Source organism: Panulirus ornatus, chromosome 1, assembly GCF_036320965.1.
Source record: "Panulirus ornatus isolate Po-2019 chromosome 1, ASM3632096v1, whole genome shotgun sequence".
NCBI lineage: Eukaryota > Metazoa > Arthropoda > Malacostraca > Decapoda > Palinuridae > Panulirus > Panulirus ornatus.
The window spans coordinates 95,007,930-95,035,475 of NC_092224.1; the positions used below are offsets into that span (position 1 = coordinate 95,007,930).

Genomic DNA, 27,546 nt, shown 5'->3' on the forward strand with positions numbered 1-27,546 from the left:
TAATACATGTTCATTTATTCACTCATTACTAATCATATACAAACAAAATCAGCCTCAGATATCCTGTTGAGATAATTATCAACTGAAATCATTTCTGCAGATAAGAGGCTACATCGATAGTTACATAACAGCCTATGAGTTTTTAGTAAGCAAATGCAGACTAATTCATGAGTTTACAACTAAAATTATATCCTGATGCATTCATCTGCCACAGATAATAATAATAGCATTAACCATACACAAAATCAAAGAAAATCAACCACAAATATCCTGATCAAAGTTTAGATACCTGTTGTAATTACATAACAACCCATTATCATGTTTATGAATGATGTCAAATATTTCACCTAAATTCACACACAATATTAGTATTTGTAGTAATGTTACAATAGTAGATACCTACAAGGATCAAATAAATATATAAGATAAAAAATGAAATAAATCTTTCTTCTTTGCTGCCAAATTCACAATACAGCAAGTAGTACAGCATGAGAATTTGTGTCCATACTCCCTGACATCTGACAGGATACTGATAAATGTGAATCTTCTTAACTCTTTCAGTGTGACTGTAAATGAGGCAATCTGACTCAAGTCAATGACCATGATGATTCGACTCGTTTGGTGTGTACACAGCCAAAGAGTGGATGAAGAGCTGAGCCAAAGTTTTGGGATACATGCAGGTGTGAGGCAGGGCTGTATGATGTCACTGAGGATTCTATATATATATATATATATATATATATATATATATATATATATATATATATATATATATATATATATATATAAGAAACTGCAGAAGCTGGTGACTGAGTTTGGTAAAGTGTGTGAAAGAAGAAAGTTAACAGTAAATGTGAATAAGAGCAAGGTTATTAGGTACACTAGGGTTGAGGGTCAAGTCAATTGGGAGGTAAGTTTGAATGGAGAAAAGCTGGAGGAAGTGAAGTGTTTTAGATATCTGGGAGTGGATCTGGCAGCGGATGGAACCATGGAAGCGGAAGTGAATCATAGGGTGGGGGAGGGGGCGAAAATTCTGGGAGCCCTGAAGAATGTTTGGAAGTCGAGAACATTATCTCGGAAAGCAAAAATGGGTATGTTTGAAGGAATAGTGGTTCCAACAATGTTGTATGGTTGCGAGGCGTGGGCTATGGATAGAGTTGTGCGCAGGAGGGTGGATGTGCTGGAAATGAGATGTATGAGGACAATATGTGGTGTGAGGTGGTTTGATCGAGTAAGTAATGTAAGGGTGAGAGAGATGTGTGGAAATAAAAAGAGTGTGGTTGAGAGAGCAGAAGGGGGTTTTGAAATGGTTTGGTCACATGGAGAGAATGAGTGGGGAAAGATTGACCAAGAGGATATATGTGTCAGAGGTGGAGGGAACGAGGAGGAGTGGGAGACCAAATTGGAGGTGAGAAAGATGGAGTGAAAAGATTTTGAGTGATCGGGGCCTGAACATGCAGGAGGGTGAAAGGTGTGCAAGGAATAGAGTGAATTGGAACGATGTGGTATACCGGGGTCGACGTGCTGTCAATGGATTGAACCATGGCATGTGAAGCGTCTGGGGTAAACCATGCAAAGTGTGTGGGGCCTGGATGTGGAAAGGGAGCTGTGGTTTCGGTGCATTATTACATGACAGCTAGAGACTGAGTGTGAACGAATGGGGCCTTTGGTGTTTTTCCTAGCGCTACCTCGCACACGAGGGGGGAGGGGGTTGTTATTCCATGTGTGGCGAGGTGGCGATGGGAACAAATAAAGGCAGACAGTATGAATTCTGTACATGTGTATATATGTATATGTCTGTGTGTGTATATATAAGTGTACATTGAGATGTATAGGTATGTATATTGTGCGTGTGTGGACATGTATTTATATACATTTGTATGTGGGCGGGTTGGGCCATTCTTTCGATTGTTTCCTTGCGCTACCTCGCTAACGCGGGAGACAGCGATAAAGCAAAATAATAATAATAAAAAAATATATATATATATATATATATATATATATATATATATATATATATATATATATATATATATATATCCCTGGGGATAGAGGATTAAGAATACTTCCCACGTATTCCCTGCGTGTCGTAGAAGGCGACTAAAAGGGGAGGGAGCGGGGGGCTGGAAATCCTCCCCTCTCGTTTTTTTTTTTTTTTCCCAAAAGAAGGAACAGAGGGGGCCAGGTGAGGATATTCCAAAAAAGGCCAAGTCCTCTGTTCTTAACGCTACCTCGCTAACGCGGGAAATGGCGAATAGTTTGAAAAAAAAAAAAAAAAAAAAAAAAATATATATATATATATATATATATATATATATATATATATATATATATATATATATATATATATATATATATATATATTATCCCTGGGGATAGGGGAGAAAGAATACTTCCCACGTATTCCCTGCGTGTCGTAGAAGGCGACTAAAAGGGAAGGGAGTGGGGGGCTGGAAATCCTCCCCTCTCGTTTTTTTTTTAATTTTCCAAAAGAAGGAACAGAGAAGGGGGCCAGGTGAGGATATTCCCTCAAAGGCCCAGTCCTCTGTTCTTAACGCTACCTTGCTATCGCGGGATATGGCGAATAGTATGAAAAAAAAAAAAAAATATATATATATATATATATATATATATATATATATATATATATATATAGAGTGATAAGAGATGAAAGCAAAACTAGGTAAGGGGGGTGCAGAGACAGAGTATAGTGGTGAGATATGGTGGCAAGTGGCAAGGCTGTTTGTGGATGATACTGTTTTGTTTGCTGAGAGTGAAGAGGAGTTGCAAAGGGTGTTAAGTTTGTTTTATGATGTGTGTAAGCATAGGTAATTGAAGGTAAATGGAAGTAATGGTGTCTCGAAAGAAAAAGTGAAAGAAGATAGTGTATTAAATTGTGTTGTGAATATAAGGGGAAACAGACTGGAGAGTGAGGGAATTTATCTGGGAGCTGTCTTGGGTAACTGTGGTGATATGGAAGGAGAGAGAAAGGAGAGAGCAATATGGGGTAGAAGAGTCATTGGGTCCCACAGTAGAATAATGAAGAGTAGAGGTGTAAGTATGGAAGTGAAGAGAAGATTAAGGGACAACATAGTCCTCCTAACTCTGACCTATGCAGCTAAAACATGGATGTGGCATGAGGCAAAGAGGTCAAGAAACCAGGCTGTGGAAATGAGTTATTTGAGAAGAGCATGTGGTGTGATTAGATGGAATGAAGAAAGAAATGAAAGGGTGTATGAGAGATGCGGTATGGCAGGAAATGCAAAGGGAGTGGAGTGGTAGACTGGGTGATATGTAATACTTAGAGGTAGTTTGGGCATGTGGAAAGAATGGAAGACTGGGAGTTTAAAAGGAAAGCGTATGATTGTACAATTAAAAGGGTTGTTGTGAGTGGAAGACCACCAGTGACATGGGTAAATAGGGTGGAGGGAGAGAAATGGGGGAAAAATGCATGAAATGGTGTATGCAAGGGAGGCATGTAAGGACAGGGATAAGTGGAGACTCTTTTGTTGTGGCCACCATATGATGGAAGTTTCCAGATGGAACAGATGTCAGAGATATAGACAGATAGATAGAGGAAGACAAAAGGTAAGTGTAATACTTCGTATTTTCTCCAAACAAAATATCTATCCTCAAGAGAGATAAAATAAAGGTCTGTCCAAACTGGAAACATTTTTTAGCTATTAATATATAAATGATCATATGGGGCTGAGTTTTTAGACTATATGTCAAGCAAGATTCTTCCATGATTCATTGAGGCCTACAAAATAAATAACTAATCACATTAAAAACTCTGGTAATAAACTTATAAATAACCTATAACTAAAATACTTTGTATTGTCTATATCATAAATAACACAAAACTAAGAAGGAATGTAAATCAAGATAGTGATATCTATGCTATTCTACATTCTTATTTATTCTTGCCAAATTAGAACCACTATTACCTTTTGATCAATTCTTCAGCAACATAACAAGGTTTTATCTCTAAAATCTCAATGGAAATAACATAATACAGTATGCGCAACACCAGAAATGAAACCAGTCCGTCATAATACTTTTATATTTATCTACACGCAATTCTTATTTGAAAATGTACTAAACCCTGTTTGATTAACTCTTCAGTTACTTCATCAGGAACCATTATTGTTAAAATGCCAATAGTATTAAGATCAATTTTGTTCCTTTCTTCATCATCAAAGAATAGCATTTCACTATAATCCAGTCCAGTCCGTCATAATACTTTTATATTTATCTACACTCAATTCTTATTTGAAAATGTCACTAAACCCTGTTTGACTAACTCTTCAGTTACTCCATCAGGAACCATTATTGTTAAAACGCCAATAGTGTTAAGATCAATTTTGTTCCTTTCTTCATCATCAAAGAATAACATTTCCCTGTATTCCAGTCCAGATGCCTCCTTGATTCTGAAAAAGCAAAATACAACATTAATTGTGGATTTCTACCAAAATGAAGTAATAGGCAAAAAGTCATGATCACAAAATTTAAAAAAAACATCTTTACATGTTGTTTCCCACAAATCTCTGTAAAACCTTTATCCTCATATCTGCTAGAAATGCCCCTAAATATATATTTTAGTTTGAGTAATACACAACTGAGGTAACGGCCAGAATCAAGCCTTGTCTTACAGTTAACGCATTTCATATCCCATATAAATATGCAATAAGTCCTCAGGAAAATGAAACGAAGTTCCCATCCAAGTGTACTTTTGTGTAATGATCACATCATCAGAGGAGATAAAGAATGAGATATAGAACATTCAGTTGATATAAAACGGCATCTTAGCTAAGTCTCTTCCTTGCATAACGACTGACTATTCTATATCTCATTCTTGAATCTTCCATGCTGATGTGATCATGACATGAAAGTGCACTTGGGAACTTATGTTTCATTTTACAGAGGACTTATTGCATATGCTAAATCACACACACACCACTGTGACGTGACATCTTGCGCCATATGAAAATGTATGTAGGTATTGCAATTTCAATTTGTTAAAAAAAAAAAGCATTATTATCTTCTGTTCTCCAATTTTTCCTTAAATCTACCAAAGCCTTTGCTTGAAGGCACCCTTTTATCAACTATATTTGTTTTCATTTCTTGCCAATTCTGTGCAAATGCTAACTTTATGCCATGACTAATAATGTAGGTTCCAAAGATATGAAAAATATTTTGCATGTGTACGTGTAGGAAGAGAGGAAAGTGATTGGTTCTCAGTGAATGTAGGTTTGCGGCAGGGGTGTGTGATGTCTCCATGGTTGTTTAATTTGTTTATGGATGGGGTTGTTAGGGAGGTGAATGCAAGAGTTTTGGAAAGAGGGGCAAGTATGAAGTCTGTTGGGGATGAGAGAGCTTGGGAAGTGAGTCAGTTGTTGTTCGCTGATGATACAGCGCTGGTGGCTGATTCATGTGAGAAACTGCAGAAGCTGGTGACTGAGTTTGGTAAAGTGTGTGAAAGAAGAAAGTTAAGAGTAAATGTGAATAAGAGCAAGGTTATTAGGTACAGTAGGGTTGAGGGTCAAGTCAATTGGGAGGTAAGTTTGAATGGAGAAAAACTGGAGGAAGTAATGTGTTTTAGATATCTGGGAGTGGATCTGGCAGCGGATGGAAACGGAAGTGGATCATAGGGTGGGGGAGGGGGCGAAAATTCTGGGAGCCTTGAAGAATGTGTGGAAGTCGAGAACATTATCTCGGAAAGCAAAAATGGGTATGTTTGAAGGAATAGTGGTTCCAACAATGTTGTATGGTTGCGAGGTGTGGGCTATGGATAGAGTTGTGCGCAGGAGGATGGATGTGCTGGAAATGAGATGTTTGAGGACAATGTGTGGTGTGAGGTGGTTTGATCGAGTAAGTAACGTAAGGGTAAGAGAGATGTGTGGAAATAAAAAGAGCGTGGTTGAGAGAGCAGAAGAGGGTGTTTTGAAATGGTTTGGGCACATGGAGAGAATGAGTGAGGAAAGATTGACCAAGAGGATATGTGTTGGAGGTGGAGGGAACGAGGAGAAGTGGGAGACCAAATTGGAGGTGGAAAGATGGAGTGAAAAAGATTTTGTGTGATCGGGACCTGAACATGCAGGAGAGTGAAAGGAGGGCAAGGAATAGAGTGAATTGGATCGATGTGGTATACCGGGGTTGACGTGCTGTCAGTGGGTTGAATCAGGGCATGTGAAGCGTCTGGGGTAAACCATGAAAGCTGTGTAGGTAAGTATATTTGCGTGTGTGGACGTATGTATATACATGTGTATGGGGGTGGGTTGGGCCATTTCTTTCGTCTGTTTCCTTGCACTACCTCGCAAACGCGGGAGACAGCGACAAAAAAAAAAAAAAAAAAATTAATGACCAAATTAATGTCATGGTCATAGAAATGGCAATGGACTTCAACTTAGAGCCAAAAAATACATTTTGAGGATACAGATTTGGGTTTTGAAAGCTGAAAAACCTTTTGTCTCCAAGACAGGTGTCCTCCGATCATAGAACATTTCTTGGAAATGTACCAGCTTGGACCCTATCCAGGTTAATATTTGGTAAGCAGGCAAGCATCTTACACTCATCCTTTGTAAAATATGATGAGATATGTCAAGACCATTCACATTCAGACACTAGTCAAGGGTCCAAGAAAGCAAGTGAAAAACATAATGCAGATGATGAATTTCCTGTGCAACGTCTTCAAATGTCTCAGTAACACGATAAATCCCTCTGAGCCAGTAAAAATGAGCTTCAATTTGTATCTAGAAGGAATGCTAGAAATGAAATATCTTTAATGGACATGCATGTAAAAGGAAATAAGTCTCACAGAAAATTTGTCTGAGAGAGACCAGACACAACTATCAATGATGACTTTAATGCTTCTAAAAATAAACATTCTAAAGACATTAGCTTTTCTAGACCAGAAGAAAACATCAAAATCATCCAAGCAAACCAAAAGAACTTTCTGGTCACTTTATGGTGACTGGCTGTAGAAGAAAAACATCTCTTACAGATATGCTTACTTATTCCTTAAAACACCAACTTTCAGAAGTAACTCCCAGAGGGGGATCTGGTAAATACTGTCAAATTGATGCTACTGAGGTAACCTGGGAAAAATTCTGAGAGTTGAAGTTGCATTGACAGCTAGTTGACTGTGGCTGCAATGGCAGCCCTATAGCCACAGGCAGTGGACACAACAAAGACTTACAAGGATTTTTAACATTTTTTTTATTTATTATACTTTGTCGCTGTCTCCCACATTAGCGAGGCAGCGCAAGGAAACAGACGAAACAATGGCTAAACCCATCCACATACACGTGTATACATACACATCCAAACACGCACTTATACATACCCATACATCTCAACATATACATATATACACACACACACATATACATATAAACACATGTACATAATTCATACTGTCTGCCCTTATTCATCCTCATCGCCACCCTGCCACACATGAAATGACAACCCCCTCCCCCTGCATGTGCACGAAGTAGCACTAGGAGAAGACAACAAAGGCCACATTCATTCACACTCAGTCTCTAGCTGTCATGTATAATGCACCGAAACTGAATTCACTTTTATTGTCTGCTGCAGTGGGATTTTTTCATGAATGAAAATCTCTATACAGAACTCAGAGAGGCAATGCCGAGAAACATGTTCAACTGCATCACTGGAAACGAATTTGTTTTGAAAATCTGCAAACTGATAACCAGTTCAAAAAGTCATTTTGCAAGGGTCATTTCAAGCCTGAGTGCATAGTTTCTTTTACGAGTACGCCAACAGCCAAACTCTGTAAAAGAATTAAATAAATATTCACTCTATGTAACAATGGAGATAAGTGCTACCTTCTCAAGTAACAAGCGGAAAAGAAATCAGACCAATTCCTTACCCGTGAAGGAACTGTCTTGCAACCACAAAGAAGCAATCATTCGCATCCTACTACGCCAAGGACCTCCAAATAAGTTCGAACCCTGGTCATGGCAGACAGTCCATAGTCCATCCAGCTGTTCATTCTCCCCTAGGGGCTGATTGATAAAATGGGTATCTGGCATAAGCAAGGGCTTGAATGCATATAAGGTTAAGAGATAACCATACAAGTGTTCTCATGCTGCTCACCACAGTTCATCCGCATTCATATTGAAGTTCCCAAATAATGATATGGAAAACATGGAAATTTGTCTATGTTAACTGTTAAACTTTCCCCATGATATGAAAATGCTAGTGACACCTGGCAGGTTGTTTTCTAAGTCCATTATATCTACTGAAGTTGTGGAGAGTTTTCCATTGAACTTCCCTTTGCAGATGAGGATTTTTATATATGTAGAATAAATGGCCATAGCAAAGAGTCATCTGCATCTTTATTAGAAACAGGTATAAAACAACAGAAATGATACATCAATCTCAAGATCTGACATGTGATACACGGCTTGAATACCATGCATTCCCTGGTTTTGATATGAACAGTGCACTTGTCGCTCAAGAGCTAGAACTACTAAAGAATGAACAACCTTGATTTGGCAGATCTTCTGTATCTAATGAGGACTTGCTTAAAGGATGAAGCAGCCACTTGTTCCCAATATGGTTACAAGCAAGAACTTGACACACACAAATTCTGACATTTAATCCTTGATTTAAGAGCAACAGATCCAGCCAAGCTAGGATTGCATGTAACATGCACATTAAATATGCAAAATGCCAAGCACCTAAGTTGCACAACTGTTTGAAAACAAGACAAGTAATAGCTTCTCTGCAGGTAAATAGTGGAAAAATAAGCAAGGCTGATGGCATTCTCACCCAGTGTATTTCATTGCACTTGACAGACATCCCAGTTTCACCATAGGCTGTACATGAGTGTATCAGCTGCAAATGTTGCAGATGTTCCAGTTCCAGTGCTCACTGGAGTTTAATGTTGCAACAAAAAAACAATACAAAAAAACAAACCAGAACTTGAAACAGATATGACTGAAAATCAACTTTTTCCCCATGACATTTCAGATTTGGAATAAGCTACATCCTCTATACTATGCAAACAGTTTAAAACCAAAACTAAAATCATTTTGTTGTTTGACAAGAATAATATCAATTAACGCACTCCCATGGTGTAGCGGTTACAAATCCTGACTGTATCACACGGGCCACCCAGGATCGAGTGCATAGGTTCGAATCCAGGTTGCACAAGTCAATCCACAGTCAGCAAAGCTGTTCATTCACCCTTTGGGGTTGGTCGATAAAATAAGTACCTGGCTCAGGCGAAGGGAGAGGGTAGCTTTGTGGAGGATGAGAGCCAGCAAGGCAGTGGGTTTGGATGGTATTGCAGTGGAATGTATTAAAAAAGGGGGTGACTGTGTTGATGGTTGGTTGGTAAGGATTTTCAGTGTATGGATCATGGTGAAGTCCTTGAGGATTGGCGGAGTACATGCATAGTGCCATTGTACAAAGGCAATGGGGATAAAGGTGTGTTCAAATTACAGAGGCATAAGTTTGTTGAGTATTCCTCAGAAATTATATGGGAGGGTACTGATTGAGAGGGTAAAGGCAAGTACAGAGCATCAAATTGGGGAAGAGCAGTGTGGTTTCAGAAGTGGTGGATCAGGTGTTTCCTTTGAAAAATGCATTCGAGAAATACTTAAAAAAACAGATGGAATTGTACGTAGCATTTATGGATCTGGAGAAGGCATATGACAGGGTTGATAAAGATGCTTTGTGGAAGGTTTTAAGAGTATATGGTGTGGGAGGTAAGATGCTTGAAGCAGTGAAAAATTCTTACCATGGATGTAAGGCATGTGTATGAGTAGGAAGAGAGGAAAGTGACTGGTTCCCAGTGAATGTCGGTTAGCCGCAGCAGAGAGGGGCAAGTATGCGGTCTGCTCTGGATGAAAGGGCTTGGGAAGTGAGTAAGTTGTTATTCGTTGATGATACAGTGCTGGTGGCTGATTCAAGTGTGACACAGCAGAAGTTGGTGACTGAGTTTCGTAAGTGTGTGAAAGAGAAAAGTTGAGAGTAAATGTGAGTAAGAGCAACGTTACTAGATTCAGTAGGGTTGTGGAACAAGTTAATTGGGAGGTAAGTCTGAATGGAGAAAACTGGAGGAAGTGAAGTGTTTTAGATGTCTGGAGTGGACTTTGCAGCAGATGGAACCATGGAAGCTGAAGTGAGTCACAGGGTGGGGTAGGGGGCGAAGGTTCTGGGTGCGTTGAAGAGTGTGTGGCAGGCAAGAACGTTATCTCAGAGAACAAAAATGGGTATGTTTAAAGGAATAGTGTTTCTGACAATGTTATATGGTTGTGAGGCATGGGCTATAGATAGGGTCGTGCAGAGGAGGGTGGATGTGTTGGAAATGAAATGTTTGAGGATAATATGTGGCATGAGGTGGTTTGATCAAGTAAGCAATGAAAGGGTAAGAGAGATGTGTGGTAATAAAAAGAGTGTGGTTGAGAGAGCAGAAGAGAGTGTGTTAAAATGGTTTGGATACATGGAAAGAATAAGTGAGGAAAGATTGACAAAGAGGAGAAGGGAACGAGGAGAAATGGGAGACCAAATTGGAGGTGGAAGGATGGAGTGAAAAAGATTTTGAGCGATCAGGGCCTGAACATGCAGGAGGGTGAAAGACGTACAAGGAATAGAGTGAATTGGAATGATGTGGTATACCGGGGTTGACATGCTATCAGTGGATTGAACCAGGGCATGTGAAGTGTATGGGGTAAACCATGGAAAGGTCTGTGGGGTTTGGATGGGGAAAGGGAACTGTGGTTTCGATGCATTACACAAGACAGCTTGAGACTGAGTGTGAACTAATGTGGCCTATTTTTTCTTTTCTTGGCGCTACCTTGCTGGAGGGAGAGAGAGAGAGAGAGGGAGAGAGAGGTTGGGGGATGCTATTTCATGTGTAGCAGGGTGGCAATGGGAATGGATAAAGGTAGCAAGCATGAACATGTACATGTGTATCTTTGTATACATCTATGTATGTATATATATATATATATATATATATATATATATATATATATATATATATATATATATATATACATACGCGGGAGACAGCGACAAAGCAAAAAAAAAAAAAATATATATATATATATATATATATATATATATATATATATATATATATATATATATATATATATATATATATATATATATATATATATCCCTGGGGATAGGGGAGAAAGAATACTTCCCACGTATTCCCTGCGTGTCGTAGAAGGCGACTAAAAGGGAAGGGAGCGGGGGGCTGGAAATCCTCCCCTCTCGTTTTTTTTTTTTTTTTTTTTTTTTTTTTTTTTTAATTTTCCAAAAGAAGGAACAGAGAAGAGGTCCAGGTGAGGATATTCCCTCAAAGGCCCAGTCCTCTGTTCTTAACGCTACCTCGCTATCGCGGGAAATAGCGAATAGTATGAAAAAAAAAAAAAAAAAATATATATATATATATATATATATATATATATATATATATATATATATATATATATATATATTTTTTTTTTCATACTATTTGCCATTTCCCGCGTTAGCGAGGTAGCGTTAAGAACAGAGAACTGGGCCTTAGAGGGAATATCCTCACCTGACCCCCTTCTCTGTTGCTTCTTTTGGAAAATTAAAAAAAAACAAGAAAGGGGAGGATTTCCAGCCACCCACTCCCTCCCCTTTTAGTCACCTTCTACGACACGCAGGGAATACGTGGGAAGTATTCTTTCTCCCCTATCCCCAGGGATAATATATATTATTTTTTTTATTTTTTATCATACTTTGTCGCTGTCTCCCGCGTTTGAAATGTATATGTAAGTATACACTGAAATGTACATGTATGTATATGTGAGTGTATGGGTGTTTATATATATAATGTATATGTGGGTAGGTTAGGCCATTCCTTGTCTGTTTCCTTGCGCTACTTCGCTGATGCATGAGACAGCGATTTATCATAATTATGCTTGATCACCGTTTCCCACGTCAGCAAGGTGCCACCCCGCCCCACAGGAAACAGCATCACCATCCCCTGCAACAGCTCCCTATCCTAATCCGGGTCCCACAGACCTTTCCATGGTTTTTCACATGCATATTTTCACATGGATTTTTCACATGCATATTCTTAATGTGTAAAGGAGTATTTTCTTTTTATAATTATGAATGAATATCACCATAATTTGAGGGATCTGAACACTCATCTTGCATATCTTAATAAGTCAGAACAAAATTCCATCAACTGGGAAAATAATTTTGTTTTAGCAGTTATCCCATTACCAAGTATTTGTTGCATCCACAGTGGGTGTGATCATCTCAGTATGTCCAAAAGGAATGTTAAAAACACCAGTACCCATGGGAGCACAGGATGTAAGGTTATTACTCTTACGGTTAAAATTGATCCAGGTTAGATACAAGTGTAAAATTCAAGGTTGCAACAAAGGCTATGGGTCTCCCACACTCTGTTACCTTCATATTTCTAATGTTAGTCTATTAAATATCATTTGCATTACCTGTTTCATGGCAACACTTTCTGAATTAGATAATTTGTGCCCCTCCCTTTCTCTCCCAGTAAACCTCAGTCTACTCCACCACCATCTTAAACTTACAAAGCCTTCAGGAAGTCTATAAGTATCAAATGCATTAACTGTGATAAGGCATCATTTGTTGAATCATATGATAGGTCTATAAAATATCATATGCATTACCTGTGACAATGCATCATTTGTTGAATTAGATAAGAGGTCTTTAAAATATCATATGCTTTACCTGTGATCATTTGTTGAATTAGATAATTCATAGAGTGATGTATACAGGATTAGTGCCCCTTCCAGCAGCCCTCAGTCCATCCCATTCCTCTCCACCATCACCCAAAAATCTCATCACTATGTTTCAGTGAGGTACAGTGCCTCCCCCCTTTTCTAGTAAGTTTTCCTTAAATGTCATCTAAGTTCTGTCATGACAAAAAGAGATACCATACATCGATGGTAAGCTCAGGTGTTTCAGGTACAGGATAATCCATCCATAAAAGTTGCACAGAAAACTTCGCTCAGGAATGTATCCCCCCCTTTTAACATGGGTTTCAATGGTTCAAATTACAATGGAATCAAGCTGAGACAGATGTCCAGGAACGTATCCTTTTCGTAACTCAAGGCTTCCAAGCATGTTGGTTGGTTAATAAGCAGGCAAGCTTACAATGTAAACTTTCCGATGAATAACACCTTGGAAAGCTATGAAATATACAAGGTTACATACCGTTGAAAGTGAGTAGTCTTACGTCCTGGATAGATCTCCTTGTAGGTGAAGAAACGGTCCCAATCCCAGAGCTCCAAGAGCTGATTTGCCCCTTCAGGATCTGTAGTACGTGAAACAGCGGCTAAAATACAACCTTCACTGTGAAGCTTTTGCAGTACCTTTGGTACTTCTTTGTAAAAATTAATTTTCACGTTCCTGCTATCAACAACCTTCCCATTCCTGAAATAACAAACATTTATGTATATAGAAAAATACATTAGAAGCAAGAATAAAAATCAAGAATAACCAGGGCACATTACAAGACACCTTAACTAGTGGGAAATATGAAAACAAGATGATATTTCTTTCTAGTAAGCTTGTTTCCCCAATGTACTCTCATGTAAAACGTAAGAGACAAAGTTGGTGGTAAATAATGGAATGTTCTTAGAAATATTACAGCTTTCACACATGGATGTAGACAGAGGAGGGAACCTGAAGGCCATGCCCCCCCAATTAAAGCAATTTTCATGTTTACATAGCTTTGTTTAAACAATTTGTGCAGCTTAAATTACATACATCTATAATTTCATCTTCAATAAATATATGGATTGCTTATTTCTACATAAGAATTTATAAGGAAATTGCATACTTTTCAATATTCTACTACTGGTATGGACTCACCCATCCCCTAACAAAAAAAGAAGAGCCTACGCCCATACTTTCACATTAAAACTAAGTGTAGGGAAAACTGACCAGCATGCATAGGAGAATAATGGTTTGTTTTTTCTTTATCTTGGACTCATTTTCACACCAGACTTACACAGGGTTTATCATCTTTTACTTGATAAACCCTCCTCATACTACAGATTGTCCTTAAACATTTCATTTCCAACACGTTCACTCCCTTACATTCTCATATACAGCCCATGCCTTACATCCACATAATGCCAATGGGATTACTATACCTTCAAACATACCAATCCTCACCCTCGCAGATAATGACCTCTCTCTCCTCACTTTCCTCAATGCTCCCATGACCTTTGTCCCTCACCCACCCTTAACTTACTTTCACTTCCCTGGTTACATTTGTTGCCATGTCCAGCCAATGTATCTTAAACAAATCACTTCCTCCAAGTTTTTTCTATTAAAACTCACACCCCAACTATCCTGTCTCTTTGCAATGCTAAACCAAATAACCTTGCTTTTATTAACATTTACTCTAAACTTTCTCCTTTCACACTCCCCAAACTCAAACACCTACTTCTGCCATTTCTCCATCAAATCTGTCATCAGCAATGTATCAATTGCAAATAACAAGTGACTCATCCTCCAGCCCTTCCCACAATCAAACAGATGGAATACATGCCCCCCTTTCCACAACCCCTTGTGTTTTTCCTCCTTCACAATCCCACCTACACCTAGAACCACTCACCCTCTGCTTTACCTACTTGCACACATGCCTTAGTCTCTTGATAAAAACTCTTCACTGCTTCTTACAGTTTTTCTCCTATGTCAAATATTCATAAAACCTTCCATAAAGCACCTCTATTAACCCTTGATGTCCTATAAAAATATATGAGAAGTGTTCTAACAGTGTGGAAAACTGCCTATCTTAGTAATCTGAGCATAATGAGCTTATGTTAAGAAAATGTGATAAAAACATGTTGCTGGGCTTGATTCATGCAATTCATAATGGAAGCTGAGGTAGACATAGACCATCATGGTGTAGCACTTAGCACGGCTGACTGTGATGTACTCATGAGTTGCTCAAGATCAAAACCTACATAGGGTTGAATACTGGCCTTGACAGTCAGTCTGCTGTCATTGTAGCTGTTCATCCTCCCCTAACATGGGTATGTGGCTTAAAGTTGGTTATACACACTTACTTCCTGCCCCAGGAGTCCCTTCTATTCTTATGAGACTCCTGCAGTACTCAGTATATGTTTGGCATAAATGAATTGGTCTTGATATGGGCAATGATTTGTCCAATTCAAGTATAAAAGCAACAATTTTCTATAATCATCTGTCCAAACAACAATTGTGCTCCTATTCTAGAAAATGCTTTTTTTCAAAAAAAGAAAAATATTAAATGAACAGTTCATGAGCACAATAGTTAAAATATGTGATACACTTTCTCTAGTAACCTCTTAAACATTTCCCTCCAGTAACCTCTTAAACATTTCCAAATCTAATGTTATCATGTAACATACCTCATCTCATTTATAAATGTATCACTGCATATATCATTCCCACCTCACTTCATGATAAACAAAAAAAATCTAGTTTCTCACTGGATATCTTTAAATATTGTACACTTAAACTCTTTAATTATGCCTTCATTCAACAGCACATAAGGTTGTAAAACAGATTCTTAATACATTGGTTTTTTCACACTTTGATGATTAACATTACACCATTAAAGTACCACAGGAGGAATAAATTCCTTCCTCCATTAAGCACACACATAAATTTCTATACAAGACTAATATTTTTGCAGTAAACCAACAACTTAGTATAAATCCTGTATCAGCTACTTACTTATCCTTATGAAAAGGAGGGTCCACATGTGTGTCCACCCAAAATGGCCAGAGCGTGTAGTCTGTTAACAGAAATACAAGAAAATTTCTCATCAATAAATAATATAGGCATTATGTGAAAACTTATTTTGGTATCATATGAACATTCTGATATTATTCAATTTCTGTGAATGAAAAGTACATGTTAGCTATATTACAGCTACTACTATGTATAGCTAATTATCAAGAGTACAGACAATTCTATCACAACCAAAGTCTAAAAGGCCTGCATAAAGCTAATGACTGATAGACTAAGAGATGTACTGTTAAAATTGGTTCCAGCTTAGTTTGCAGACATATGAGAGATTCTCTAAACAAATTATCATTTATACTTCAGCCTGAGGCTATATTTTCTTTAATAATATGGATTTTTCTTTAATGAGATGATGATTTATCTTTTCATACCTGTTCACTACTTCCCATGTAAATGCCAAAAAAAGGCAAAGAATGGCCTCATTTGCTCACGTACAATCATAATCTTCTAAAATCAAACCTTCTGCTCCCATCCTTTGGCTTTTCTTCTTCACTCTGTTCTCTTAGATCTAGCTTTCTCTCTAGCTGGCCTATCTCAATAACTGTTGATGGATCAATCCTCCATCTTTCCTTAACAACAGCAATGTCCCTTATTCTGTTCCCCCTTCTACATCTCTTCCTCTTTTTATCACAGATTTCCTTTCTTCAACAGATACCCATATAAAACCATACAATGATGAATATACATTGCATTTCTCCAATTCTTTCAATTCATCTTCTCTTGCTCAATCTATGTCTTGTCTAGTCCGAGATACATCTATAAACTCAGAATTAATAAAGATTTCCCAGTTGGGAAACACAACATAATAAAACCAATACCTCTTCAATTACTTCAGTCACAGAACTTTATCTAAAACCCCTCAGATTTTCCCATCTCCTTTGATGGCTCTGTAATTCTGACTCTCAGTACAAAAAATATACATGCTCTTTGATGGCTCTGTCATTCTAACACTCAGTACAAAAAATATACTTGCTATCACTATATCTTCTGTCTTGGAAACACCACATTATACAAACAGATAAGGTAAGGCCACCTCAAAGAAAATGGGGATCCTATTCGTTACTCCTTGTATGGAGTGCTGCTCTCAATTTGGAGAAGGTTCTAGCTCTGAATGCTTACTTGACAGAATTCAATTAAAAGCAGTCCAATTCACCAATTACCTTAATCTAACCCGTCTTGACAAACTTGCTCAGTGACAAAGTGTTGGTTCCCTCTTTCCTAGAGATCTTACGATAGTTTCTGCTTCCATGAAAAACTGCTTTTGCTCCTCAGCCATTTAATACAGGAGGTCAATGCATCACATGATTACTGTGTGTGTGGCTGCTGGCAACCCATGGGAGAGCCACTGTAATATTTGTTTCTTTCCCTACACCACCAAGCTTTGGAACTAAAATAATCATGATTTTCTTAAAAGCTATGCTTTCACTCCCTTCAAAACTTTTATATCATTTTTCCTTGTTTCTTTGTTTATCATCCTCTCAACCCTACTTTTACTTCGTTCAAAGCCTGGCCTCTTAGATAACTTTTCATCTTGACTAGAGCCTTTGAAAAATTAAAAAATACCAAAGATGTCGGCACCACACTCTATCACCAGCACTTTATACACAGAGTCTGCTACTCCATAAAACATTTCATTAGTCAGGTGCAAAGCATATCTTTTTGTTAATTAGCACTTCTTATTGCATAGTTTTCTTGTATATAGTAAAGACCATCTGAATCTGACAGCCATGTCCATACAGATGTCACACTCTGAAGGTTAAGTTTACTTAACTCCCATCACAAAAAACCATGACTATCACTTCCAAAATTTTCCGGACCTCGTGATCAAATCCAGTGTCCTTGTTGCTTCCAAAAACTTTACAACATTCATGTCTTCTTTACCATCACAAATTCAACTCTTTGTTATCACTACATCAATGACAGTAAAACCCCCTAAAGTTCATGAATCCCAATGATTTAGCCATTCCCTAAAACTATACTACTTTCATGGCTTCATTACTTCCATAATCTAATTTTATATCTTTACCAATCCTAACAATTCACAGTTTCTCATCTTTACTACCCCCATGAATTCACACTTCCTGTGTTTATCTTGTTCAAATGATTTCACTCACCTTGCATGTTCAGATTTCACAAGTACAGTTCCCCTTTAAATCATTAACTCATGAGGATACTACTACATCATCGTTCCCATCACTTCTTAACTCCTCAATGCTTCACTATGTTCAAAGAACTCCAATCTCCACAACTCTTCAGCCCCCTACACTTGTCCCGTCTTCCAGGTTTCTTAATGACACTCTGGTGATAAAAGAATCTGGAGGGGTTTTCCACACCTTCCTTACAGCAACCTCTCCCATCGAATGATTTGCTCCACTACATTTCCATCCTCTGCCATGTGCATCCCCAGGCACGTACTCCATGTCCTCTCCACTCAAACCAAAATCTTGCCTTACGTCATCGCTGCACCTCATTATCTTGATTCAGTTGATATCTACATCCAGCTTTCTCCTTTCATACACTCTGGCAAACTCTATCACCAACTTGAAAAATGTCTCTCTTAAGTCTACCACCAGAACCATGTCATGAGCAACAAACAACTCATCTACCTCCCATGTCCTCCAATCCTTAGCACACCATTGACCATCTTCTTTATAAAACCCTTGCATTCAGCCCCCTCACCATCCTATCCATAAACACATTAAATTACCATGGTAACATGAAGTTTCTTTGACATTAACCCCTCACTGGGAATCACTCACCATCCTCCAGTCCTATATGCACATATGCCTAAATCTCCTCACAGAAACTCAAAGATGCTCTTAGTAACTTTCCATTTACCCTTATTATTTTCAATGCCTTCCACAAGGTCTCTCTCCTATCTCTGTTACATTCTTTCTCTGCATACAAATGCTGCAAAGCATACACTTGGTCCACATCATCTATTTCTCCTTAAGCTTCTCCCTAATCAGATGTTCTATACATGCCATCACCATTTTCACCATACACTTCACCAGGAATACTTAACAGACTTATGCCTCTGTAATTTGAGTATTCATTTTTCTCCCTCTGCCTTTATATAAAGACTATTTATCCAGCTTTCTGTCTGTCTTCAGGTACCCCACCTTGGACTATACAAACACTAAATAGCCTAACTGACCAATTAGCAACACCATTACCCCTTATATAATAGAGTACTGTGAAAATCAATTGTACTCATTCATGGCTTTGCTTTCACTAATCTCTCCTTCTACTATACCATTAATTATGACTCAATAGCTCCAAATGACACCCCCATCTTAAAAAAGTCACTTCCATCAACCTATCACCTAATACATTAAACATTCCCTCAAAATACTCACTTCATCTCTCTTTCACCTCTACTCTGCTTGCTAACACTGCTCCTCTCAATGTCGCCCCATTTATTCTCTTGCTCCCCTCACACTATTCTTCTTCCAAAACCTTTTTCCTTTAAAATTCATTAATATTCTCTCACCTCATCTTTCATCTGCCCTTTCTCTGCTCCTGTACCTTTCTTCTGATCTGTTGCTAGTTTCCTGTACTCCTCCCAATCACTTGCACTCCTTACCAGCAAATGCTATCCATACATATCTCTCTTGTCTCCACCTAACCTTTAAACTTTCTCACTCTACCACTGATTATTCTCTCTCATACATCAACAGCCCATCATCCACGCCACAAACAATTCATCCATACATCTAAGAAATGCTTCTCAACATACCCTTCACCCCCCTTGATTCATTTACAGTCACCCTATTTCACTCTTCACTAAATCTCTCTTGATATATCCACATGGTATAGGCTCTAGATAAAATGTTCAGAACAAAGTGGATGTGTTGGAACTGAAACGTGTGAAGACAATGCGTGGTATAAGGAAAGTTGACCAAATAAGATTTTTTTTTTTTTTTTTTTTTTTTTTTTTTTTTATACTTTGTCGCTGTCTCCCGCGTTTGCGAGGTAGCGCGAGGAAACAGACGAAAGAAATGGCCCAACCCCCATACACACGTACATACACACGTCCACACACGCAAATATACATACCTACACAGCTTTCCATGGTTTACCCCAGACGCTTCACATGCCTTGATTCAATCCACTGACAGCACGTCAACCCCTGTATACCACATCGCTCCAATTCACTCTATTCCTTGCCCTCCTTTCACCCTCCTGCATGTTCAGGCCCCGATCACACAAAATCTTTTTCACTCCATCTTTCCACCTCCAATTTGGTCTCCCTCTTCTCCTCGTTCCCTCCACCTCCGACACATATATCCTCTTGGTCAATCTTTCCTCACTCATTCTCTCCATGTGCCCAAACCATTTCAAAACACCCTCTTCCGCTCTCTCAACCACGCTCTTTTTATTTCCACACATCTCTCTTACCCTTACGTTACTTACTCGATCAAACCACCTCACACCACACATTGTCCTCAAACATCTCATTTCCAGCACATCCATCCTCCTACGCACAACTCTATCCATAGCCCACGCCTCACAACCATACAACATTGTTGGAACCACTATTCCTTCAAACATACCCATTTTTGCTTTCCGAGATAATGTTCTCGACTTCCACACATTTTTCAAGGCTCCCAAAATTTTCGCCCCCTCCCCCACCCTATGATCCACTTCCGCTTCCATGGTTCCATCCGCTGACAGATCCACTCCCAGATAAAAGAGATGTGTGGTAGGTAGAGTAGCATGTATGACAGCTGTAGGGGATGTGCTAAAAGGGTTTGGATGTACGGTAAGGAGCAGATGACTAATAAGAGAGTATACACACCAAAAGTGTGGGAAGTAGGCAAAGGAGGAGATCGAGTAGGAGGTGGAAGGATGGAATGAAAGATGCTTTGAGATATCATGGCCTGAATGTTCAAAGAGGTATGAGGGATGCCTGGGATAGGGTGAATTTGAGTCATGTGGTATATGGCAAGCAATGTGCTGATCCTGGGCTGAACAAGGGCATATCAAGTGGTCAAAAGAAACCATAGAGAGGTCTCTGAGACCAAGTAATGGATAAGGGGCTCTGGTTTCAGTGCATCATACATAAGAGCTAGAGAGTCAATGTAATCAAATAAGGCCATTCTTTGTATCTGGAACTAACCCCATGATTACAGGGGCAAAATTGTATGAAAAAGAATTAATATCAACATGCCTTGATTCAATCCACTGACAGCACGTCAACCCCGGTATACCACATCGCTCCAATTCACTCTATTCCTTGCCCTCCTTTCACCTTCCTGCATGTTCAGGCCCCGATCACACAAAATCTTTTTCACTCCATCTTTCCACCTCCAATTTGGTCTCCCTCTTCTCCTCGTTCCCTCCACCTCCGACACATATATCCTCTTGGTCAATCTTTCCTCACTCATTCTCTCCATGTGCCCAAACCACTTCAAAACACCCTCTTCTGCTCTCTCAACCACGCTCTTTTTATTTCCACACATCTCTCTTACCCTTACGTTACTCACTCGATCAAACCACCTCACACCACACATTGTCCTCAAACATCTCATTTCCAGCACATCCATCCTCCTGCGCAAAACTCTATCCATAGCCCACGCCTCGCAACCATACAACATTGTTGGAACCACTATTCCTTCAAACATACCCATTTTTGCTTTCCGAGATAATGTTCTCGACTTCCACACATTCTTCAAGGCCCCCAGAATTTTCGCCCCCTCCCCCACCCTATGATCCACTTCCGCTTCCATGGTTCCATCCGCTGCCAGATCCACTCCCAGATATCTAAAACACTTCACTTCCTCCAGTTTTTCTCCATTCAAACTCACCTCCCAATTGACTTGACCCTCAACCCTACTGTACCTAATAACCTTGCTCTTATTCACATTTACTCTTAACTTTCTTCTTCCACACACTTTACCAAACTCAGTCACCAGCTTCTGCAGTTTCTCACATGAATCAGCCACCAGCGCTGTATCATCAGCGAACAACAACTGACTCACTTCCCAAGCTCTCTCATCCCTAACAGACTTCATACTTGCCCCTCTTTCCAAAACTCTTGCATTTACCTCCCTAACAACCCCATCCATAAACAAATTAAACAACCATGGAGACATCACACACCCCTGCCGCAAACCTACATTCACTGAGAACCAATCACTTTCCTCTCTTCCTACACGTACACATGCCTTACATCCTCGATAAAAACTTTTCACTGCTTCTAACAACTTTCCTCCCACACCATATATTCTTAATACCTTCCACAGAGCAAAATCATAAGAACATAAGAACACATAAAAATACACACACTGACAATAAAAAAGAAATTAATATTCCTTCACAATATCAAACATTATAGACCATCCTAATACTACTTATGAATCTAACCTGTTAACAAGTCTTTTGATCTGACCTGACCTATCTGAAGCACCTGAGGCCTTTGGATTACTTAGAATAATGTTCTGAGCAGAAAAATAAATCTGTGCAGTTACATCATCATTTTTGTTATTCTGTGTTTCAGGAAGGGATATATTTGGCACTTCATGTGCAAAAATTTACATCAATATCAGGTATCACTCAACATCAGCCTAAGTCTCGCTACTACAAGGTATATCATAAGCCTTGATAACATGGGCCACATGTACATTCTTTATCATATCTTCTATTCTCACAAAATGAGTCCTTGATCCACTTGCCCTCTCCATCATCACATTTCCAAGGATCCTATTGTCCAGCAATTTTCTGCCATCCACATTGTTCTTGACTAAAACTTCTCATTAGCATGAAAAACTGTCTCCCTTGAGTGACAGTTGCCATGATACATCCTTTGTTTCTCTTGCTTTGACATAACCTTACAAGTTAAATTTGCCTTCACCAAGCTAAGTCTTTTCTTAACTGACATCTGAGCATTAGTTCAGGAGTAAAACCAGTTATGCCAAGCAGGGTGGATCTATATCTTAACAGGAAATAAGGAGGCTTGTTTCATTGATCTGCCATTGGTACTTTCCAGAAACTGCTTAACTGACAACTCTTTCAGGATTCTCTGCAGCACCATTGAATAAGGGTGGTAAGGTAGAGCCAATAAATGTGTGATGCAAGTTCATTGTGAATTTCTGGAATGCTGCTAACTGAAAGGGGGGGGGGGGGGATAATCAGAAGCTAGTATTTCAGGAATTCCATGTTCAGTAAAGATCTGGCATTGCTCATCCATGGTTGAAGTTGCAGTAGTGCCATACATGTGCCTTACATCTTTCAATTTTGAATTACTATCAACTAGTATCAGAAATATGTTTTTCCCTTTTAACAAAAATCGAAATGAAACAATTGGAAGGGATGAGTAGGCCAACTCCATGTCTTCCAAGGAGCAGTAATTGTCAGACTTCTTAGATTTTGGCAAACTGAACACATTCTGATCAAAGATTTTATCCATTCAAATAATTCTGGCCACCTAATAAAACTCTTAGCTAATGCTCTCATAGCACTGACACGAGGGTGTTCAAAATGTATTTCATTCATTCAACATATGTGCCCCCATAAATCATGGGATAATGACTCTCACACCCAATAACATAACCCCATCCTACTGAAAACTCACGTGTTGTGAAGTAATATGGTTTCAATTTCTCACTCACTCATCCATTATTCCACCCATACAGAGTATACTCTAATACTTTCAAAAACAAGATCTTTCTTGGTTTTCTGAGCAATCATTTCTCTAGTTTGAAAAAAAATTATTAACAAGTGTCACAGCATACAAAGGAGAATCTTCATCCACCCATGAATCATTACATGGCAATCTAGACAAAGTCATAGCATTTGCATGACTTCTAGAGCGTCTGAATTCCAAGTCATGATCATACGCAGAAAAAGTGACAGTCCATCTCTGCATCCTTCTGCAGCCTGTGAAGGGACTGGTGATTTAGGAAAAAGAATAGCAAAAAGTGGCTTGTGATCAGTGACACGAGTAAATTTCCATCCATTCAAATAAGGGCAAAACTTTACAACACCAATAGATAATGGAAAGGGCTTCTTTTTCAAATCAATAATTCTTTTCACTTGAAAAAAGGCAAAGGGGCATTCCATTCTAGTATCATCCTGTACATGACTGATGACTGCTCTTTACCCATGGCTTGAAGCATCACATGCCAATTTCATGGTCCTCTCTGCATCACAGTGAACTCACAACCTAGTTGCAGATAAGTCTTTCTTACAGACTTGAAAAGATTTATGATTATACTTAGTCCACTTCCAAGATAGTTCTTTCCTTTAACAGTTCATGCAAAGGTGCTACTGATTTCATAACAGGATGTTCAAAATGTGCTTCATTTAATGTGTATGCCCTAAAACATTTTGGGATGATGACTCTCATCACTATAACACACAACCAAGTTCCACTGAAACCTCATGTCTTCAGAAGTAATGTGGTCACAATTTCTAACTCACTCATCAATTAATCCATCCATGCAGAGTATACTCCAATGCTCTAACCAAAACATGATCTCTTGGTTTCCTAAGCAATCATATCTGTCATAATTGGAAAAAACTTGAATAACACAATAACATACCGAGAAAGGTCTTAAATTCACCAGCAATTTTAGGAGTTGGCATATTGACTATGTTCCTAACCTTCTCCTCATAAACCCTTTATGGTTAGCCCATAGTCTTAATAACTTACTTTCTATCTTTGTGTAAATTGTAATAAACTACTCTATGCCAAATAAATCTATGAAAACAATGTGTAAGAGTGGTAAATGTATGGAATGAGATGACAATGGACATGATTAATGTTTGCAACATACAATAATATATGAAGTTGTGTGATAAAATATGACATTAGAGATGGGACCTCAGGAATATAATACTCCCTCCCTATATGGTAATTAAATCTTTTCTTTCATGTTATTCGCCATTTCCCGCATTAGCAAGGTAGCGTTAAGAACAGAGGATTGGACCTTTGAGGGAATATCCTCACCTGGCCCCCTTCTCTGTTCCTTCTTTCGGAAAATTAAAAGAAAACAAGAGGGGAGGATTTCCAGCCCCCCACTCCCTTCCCTTTTCGTCGCCTTCTACAACACGCAGGGAATACGTGGGAAGTATTCTTTCTCCCCTATCCCCAGGGATGATGGTAATTAAATGAAATGACAATAATGAAAGATGACGAATGCTTAATTCTTTCATATTAGTCGTAGTTGTTCTGTGCATCTATTTACAAAACAAAGAGCCCTGTGTAAAAGGTTTGAATGAACAATATGAATAATCCATTTGATTTAGTCAGCAAGGATAACCATTTTCAATTATACTCAGGCATAGCATGAGGGCATTTGAAAACTACTGCTGGGCACCATGGGCATCTCTCCAACTGTAGGTGATATATTTTGGAGAAAGAGGTACCAACTGATTCCTTACACTATGAACTGTTAATACAGAGTGTCTTGACACACAATATTCCTCTAATTTAAAACCCTGCCTGTTTTGTGAAGACTGAAAATTGTGGCAGTTAGAGGTGTTACATCTAAAATCTCAAATCACCTTTATAGTGTGTGAGGAATTCAGTAGCACCACTTTCATGAGAATCTACTGAGAAGAATTCACATATTCCTTTCGTAATACATTCTCCTAAATTGGAGACAAGGCTACAAAGATCAAAGAAACTCAGGCTAAATTATGAAAGTGTGTGAACTGCTGTATAAATCAATAGCAGCCACGAAAACCTCCTCTAACTTCCACTGCTATCCATAATCTATCTCCTACGGTGTTATCAGAAAAAAGGGGAGGTTGTTATGGTCTTAACTTTATATTATTTTATACAAAGTAAATAATATCTAGGCAGTATCATTTGTATGTCTAGACCAAAATATTTTATCTTAAAAGTCTCTCTCAGACATAGGGAAAGCTTTATAAGGCTTTCATAGGTTTTATTTCTAAAAATATAATCGCTACATTTTCCCTGACTTTCATAGCACTCTCTACAAATCAACTTAGTATTGCATAGCAGAAAACTGATCTCCATGTTGTTCCAATCATCTTAATCAAATCTTCATAGCATACTTAATAATAAAAATTGTAAATGAAACAATGTGAAAAGGCTCTTTACAAATACAATAAAAAACTTGGAGCTTGTGTCTTTATTTTTCCATTGAGTTTTCTCATACTTAATCTCCATCATAAATCCTACTGGAAAATACCAGTTTGAGGGCAATGGTGAAATAACTTACAGACTTTGTAAGAAATGCATATCAATAATTCCTTACAATTAACAGAAAAGATTTAGACTTGGGAGCACAAATTAAAACATTACATATGATAATAGATAACAACAGTGGGAGGGGGTGGGGGCAATGATGAGCAGGGAAAGTGTGAAGGATCTCCACATGCAAAATACCTCTAGAAATCAATAGAACGTATGACATCTTCACCAAAACTTCCCCGAGCAATCTAGATTTACGATATTTCCAAATTGATAAAAAATAAATTACATAATTTGCAATAAGTTGCAGTGAGGGTTGTTTTATATGTGTCTTATTACATAAAAGTTAAGGGGCACAAAGTGAAGCAACCTATATGGCAAAAGATTATTGCATTACCTCATATATTTCAAGTTTAAAACTATCAATGTCCACCTCCATGGGTTTTGGTGGATTACAACCTTGTTCCACTTCTTCCTTTTCCTCTCATATTGTGCATGAAAGCAACTATATAATTCCTATCCAACATCTCACGGAAAAAAATGATCACACCAGGAACTCCCTACATCAAAGTGAAGATAGACCATCCAGATCCAATTAATTAATTTCAGTAATGCCCCTTAACTGGCTCTTAGCAAATCCAACCACTCCACAAGAAATTCCACAACTGTATAGATAAAGAGATATAAAACTACACATCACTATGATAACACATGCATTTTCGACTCGTGTAAATACAGAAAAGAACATAGAAAAAAAATATTCGCCACATTAATCATTAAGGTCAAGGACCTTTTCCCCTGATAAGGGATAAAGAGTTGGTATCAGTCATTAACCTTCCTATGACACTTACCCAGATCAAAACCAATCAGCTTGGGCCTCTTCTCCAGAGTCATCTTGAGACGTAATGAACTTCTATCAATCTTCAAAGACCTTATCTTTGCTATCATAAGAATCCTGACCAGTTAGATGAATAAGGTCTCCTACTGCCCTACCACTTGTAGACACAGAGGAAAATCTATCCTTTCCAAAGAAGTAAACATAAAAGGACACGATCCAATCTTGCAAGGAAGTTCTAAAATTGAACTCTGTCTCTCTCCAGCATGCAGGAGGCAATTGCATCATGCTAAGACAACCTTTCGCTTCCACTTCTCAGTATATCTGACATTTTATTGTGCCGACAATGTGGGTGGATATCTCAAGCTCCTTCTTTCACTTCTGGACCTGACATTCATTCTCTATCTATTCAGAAAAATATTTAGCTCGTGTAATGGAAGAAATGGAAAAGATATCATGTGAGTTAAGGGGTAATTAGTAACTCATTCGTACGTTCATTGCGTCAGGTTTCGTAACATATGACGTCATAATTCAAAGCATAAGAAATAATATTACTTTTAAGATTCTGGAAAATATCTTACTATTATGGTCTTATAACTAAAAAAAAAAATCTTCAATTTCCTTATAAACTATAACATATTTCAAAGTCATTCAGAAGCCACAACATATTTCAAAGTCACTCAGAAATGCACAATGGAAAGGTCAAAGGAGAGGTCAGAAGTTAAATAGAAAA

The 27,546-nt window shown here is 38.4% G+C and overlaps 1 protein-coding gene across 1 annotated transcript; it reads right to left on the reverse strand.

The window, feature by feature from the left end:
* Nucleotides 1–27,146, reverse strand: LOC139751230 (magnesium-dependent phosphatase 1-like). The gene is made up of 4 exons (XM_071666450.1): nt 26,830–27,146; nt 15,739–15,799; nt 13,222–13,440; nt 1–4,430 (listed from the first exon to the last, which is right to left on the reverse strand). The coding sequence occupies exons 1-4, from the start codon at nt 26,924–26,926 to the stop codon at nt 4,262–4,264; spliced, it is 546 nt and encodes a 181-aa protein (XP_071522551.1). The 5' UTR covers nt 26,927–27,146; the 3' UTR covers nt 1–4,261.
* Nucleotides 27,147–27,546: the final 400 nt, after the last annotated feature.

What these genes read in the sequence shown, in the direction of transcription:
- LOC139751230 (XM_071666450.1), bottom strand. Translation starts at nt 26,926, where the DNA reads ATGATAGCAAAGATAAGGTCTTTGAAGATTGATAGAAGTTCATTACGT. An exon ending in CCTCCTTTTCATAAGGATAA is followed by an intron (nt 13,441 to 15,738) that starts GTAAGTAGCTGA and finishes TTGTTATTTCAG; the next exon opens with GAATGGGAAGGTTGTTGATA. An exon ending in AAGACTACTCACTTTCAACG is followed by an intron (nt 4,431 to 13,221) that starts GTATGTAACCTT and finishes TTGCTTTTTCAG; the next exon opens with AATCAAGGAGGCATCTGGAC.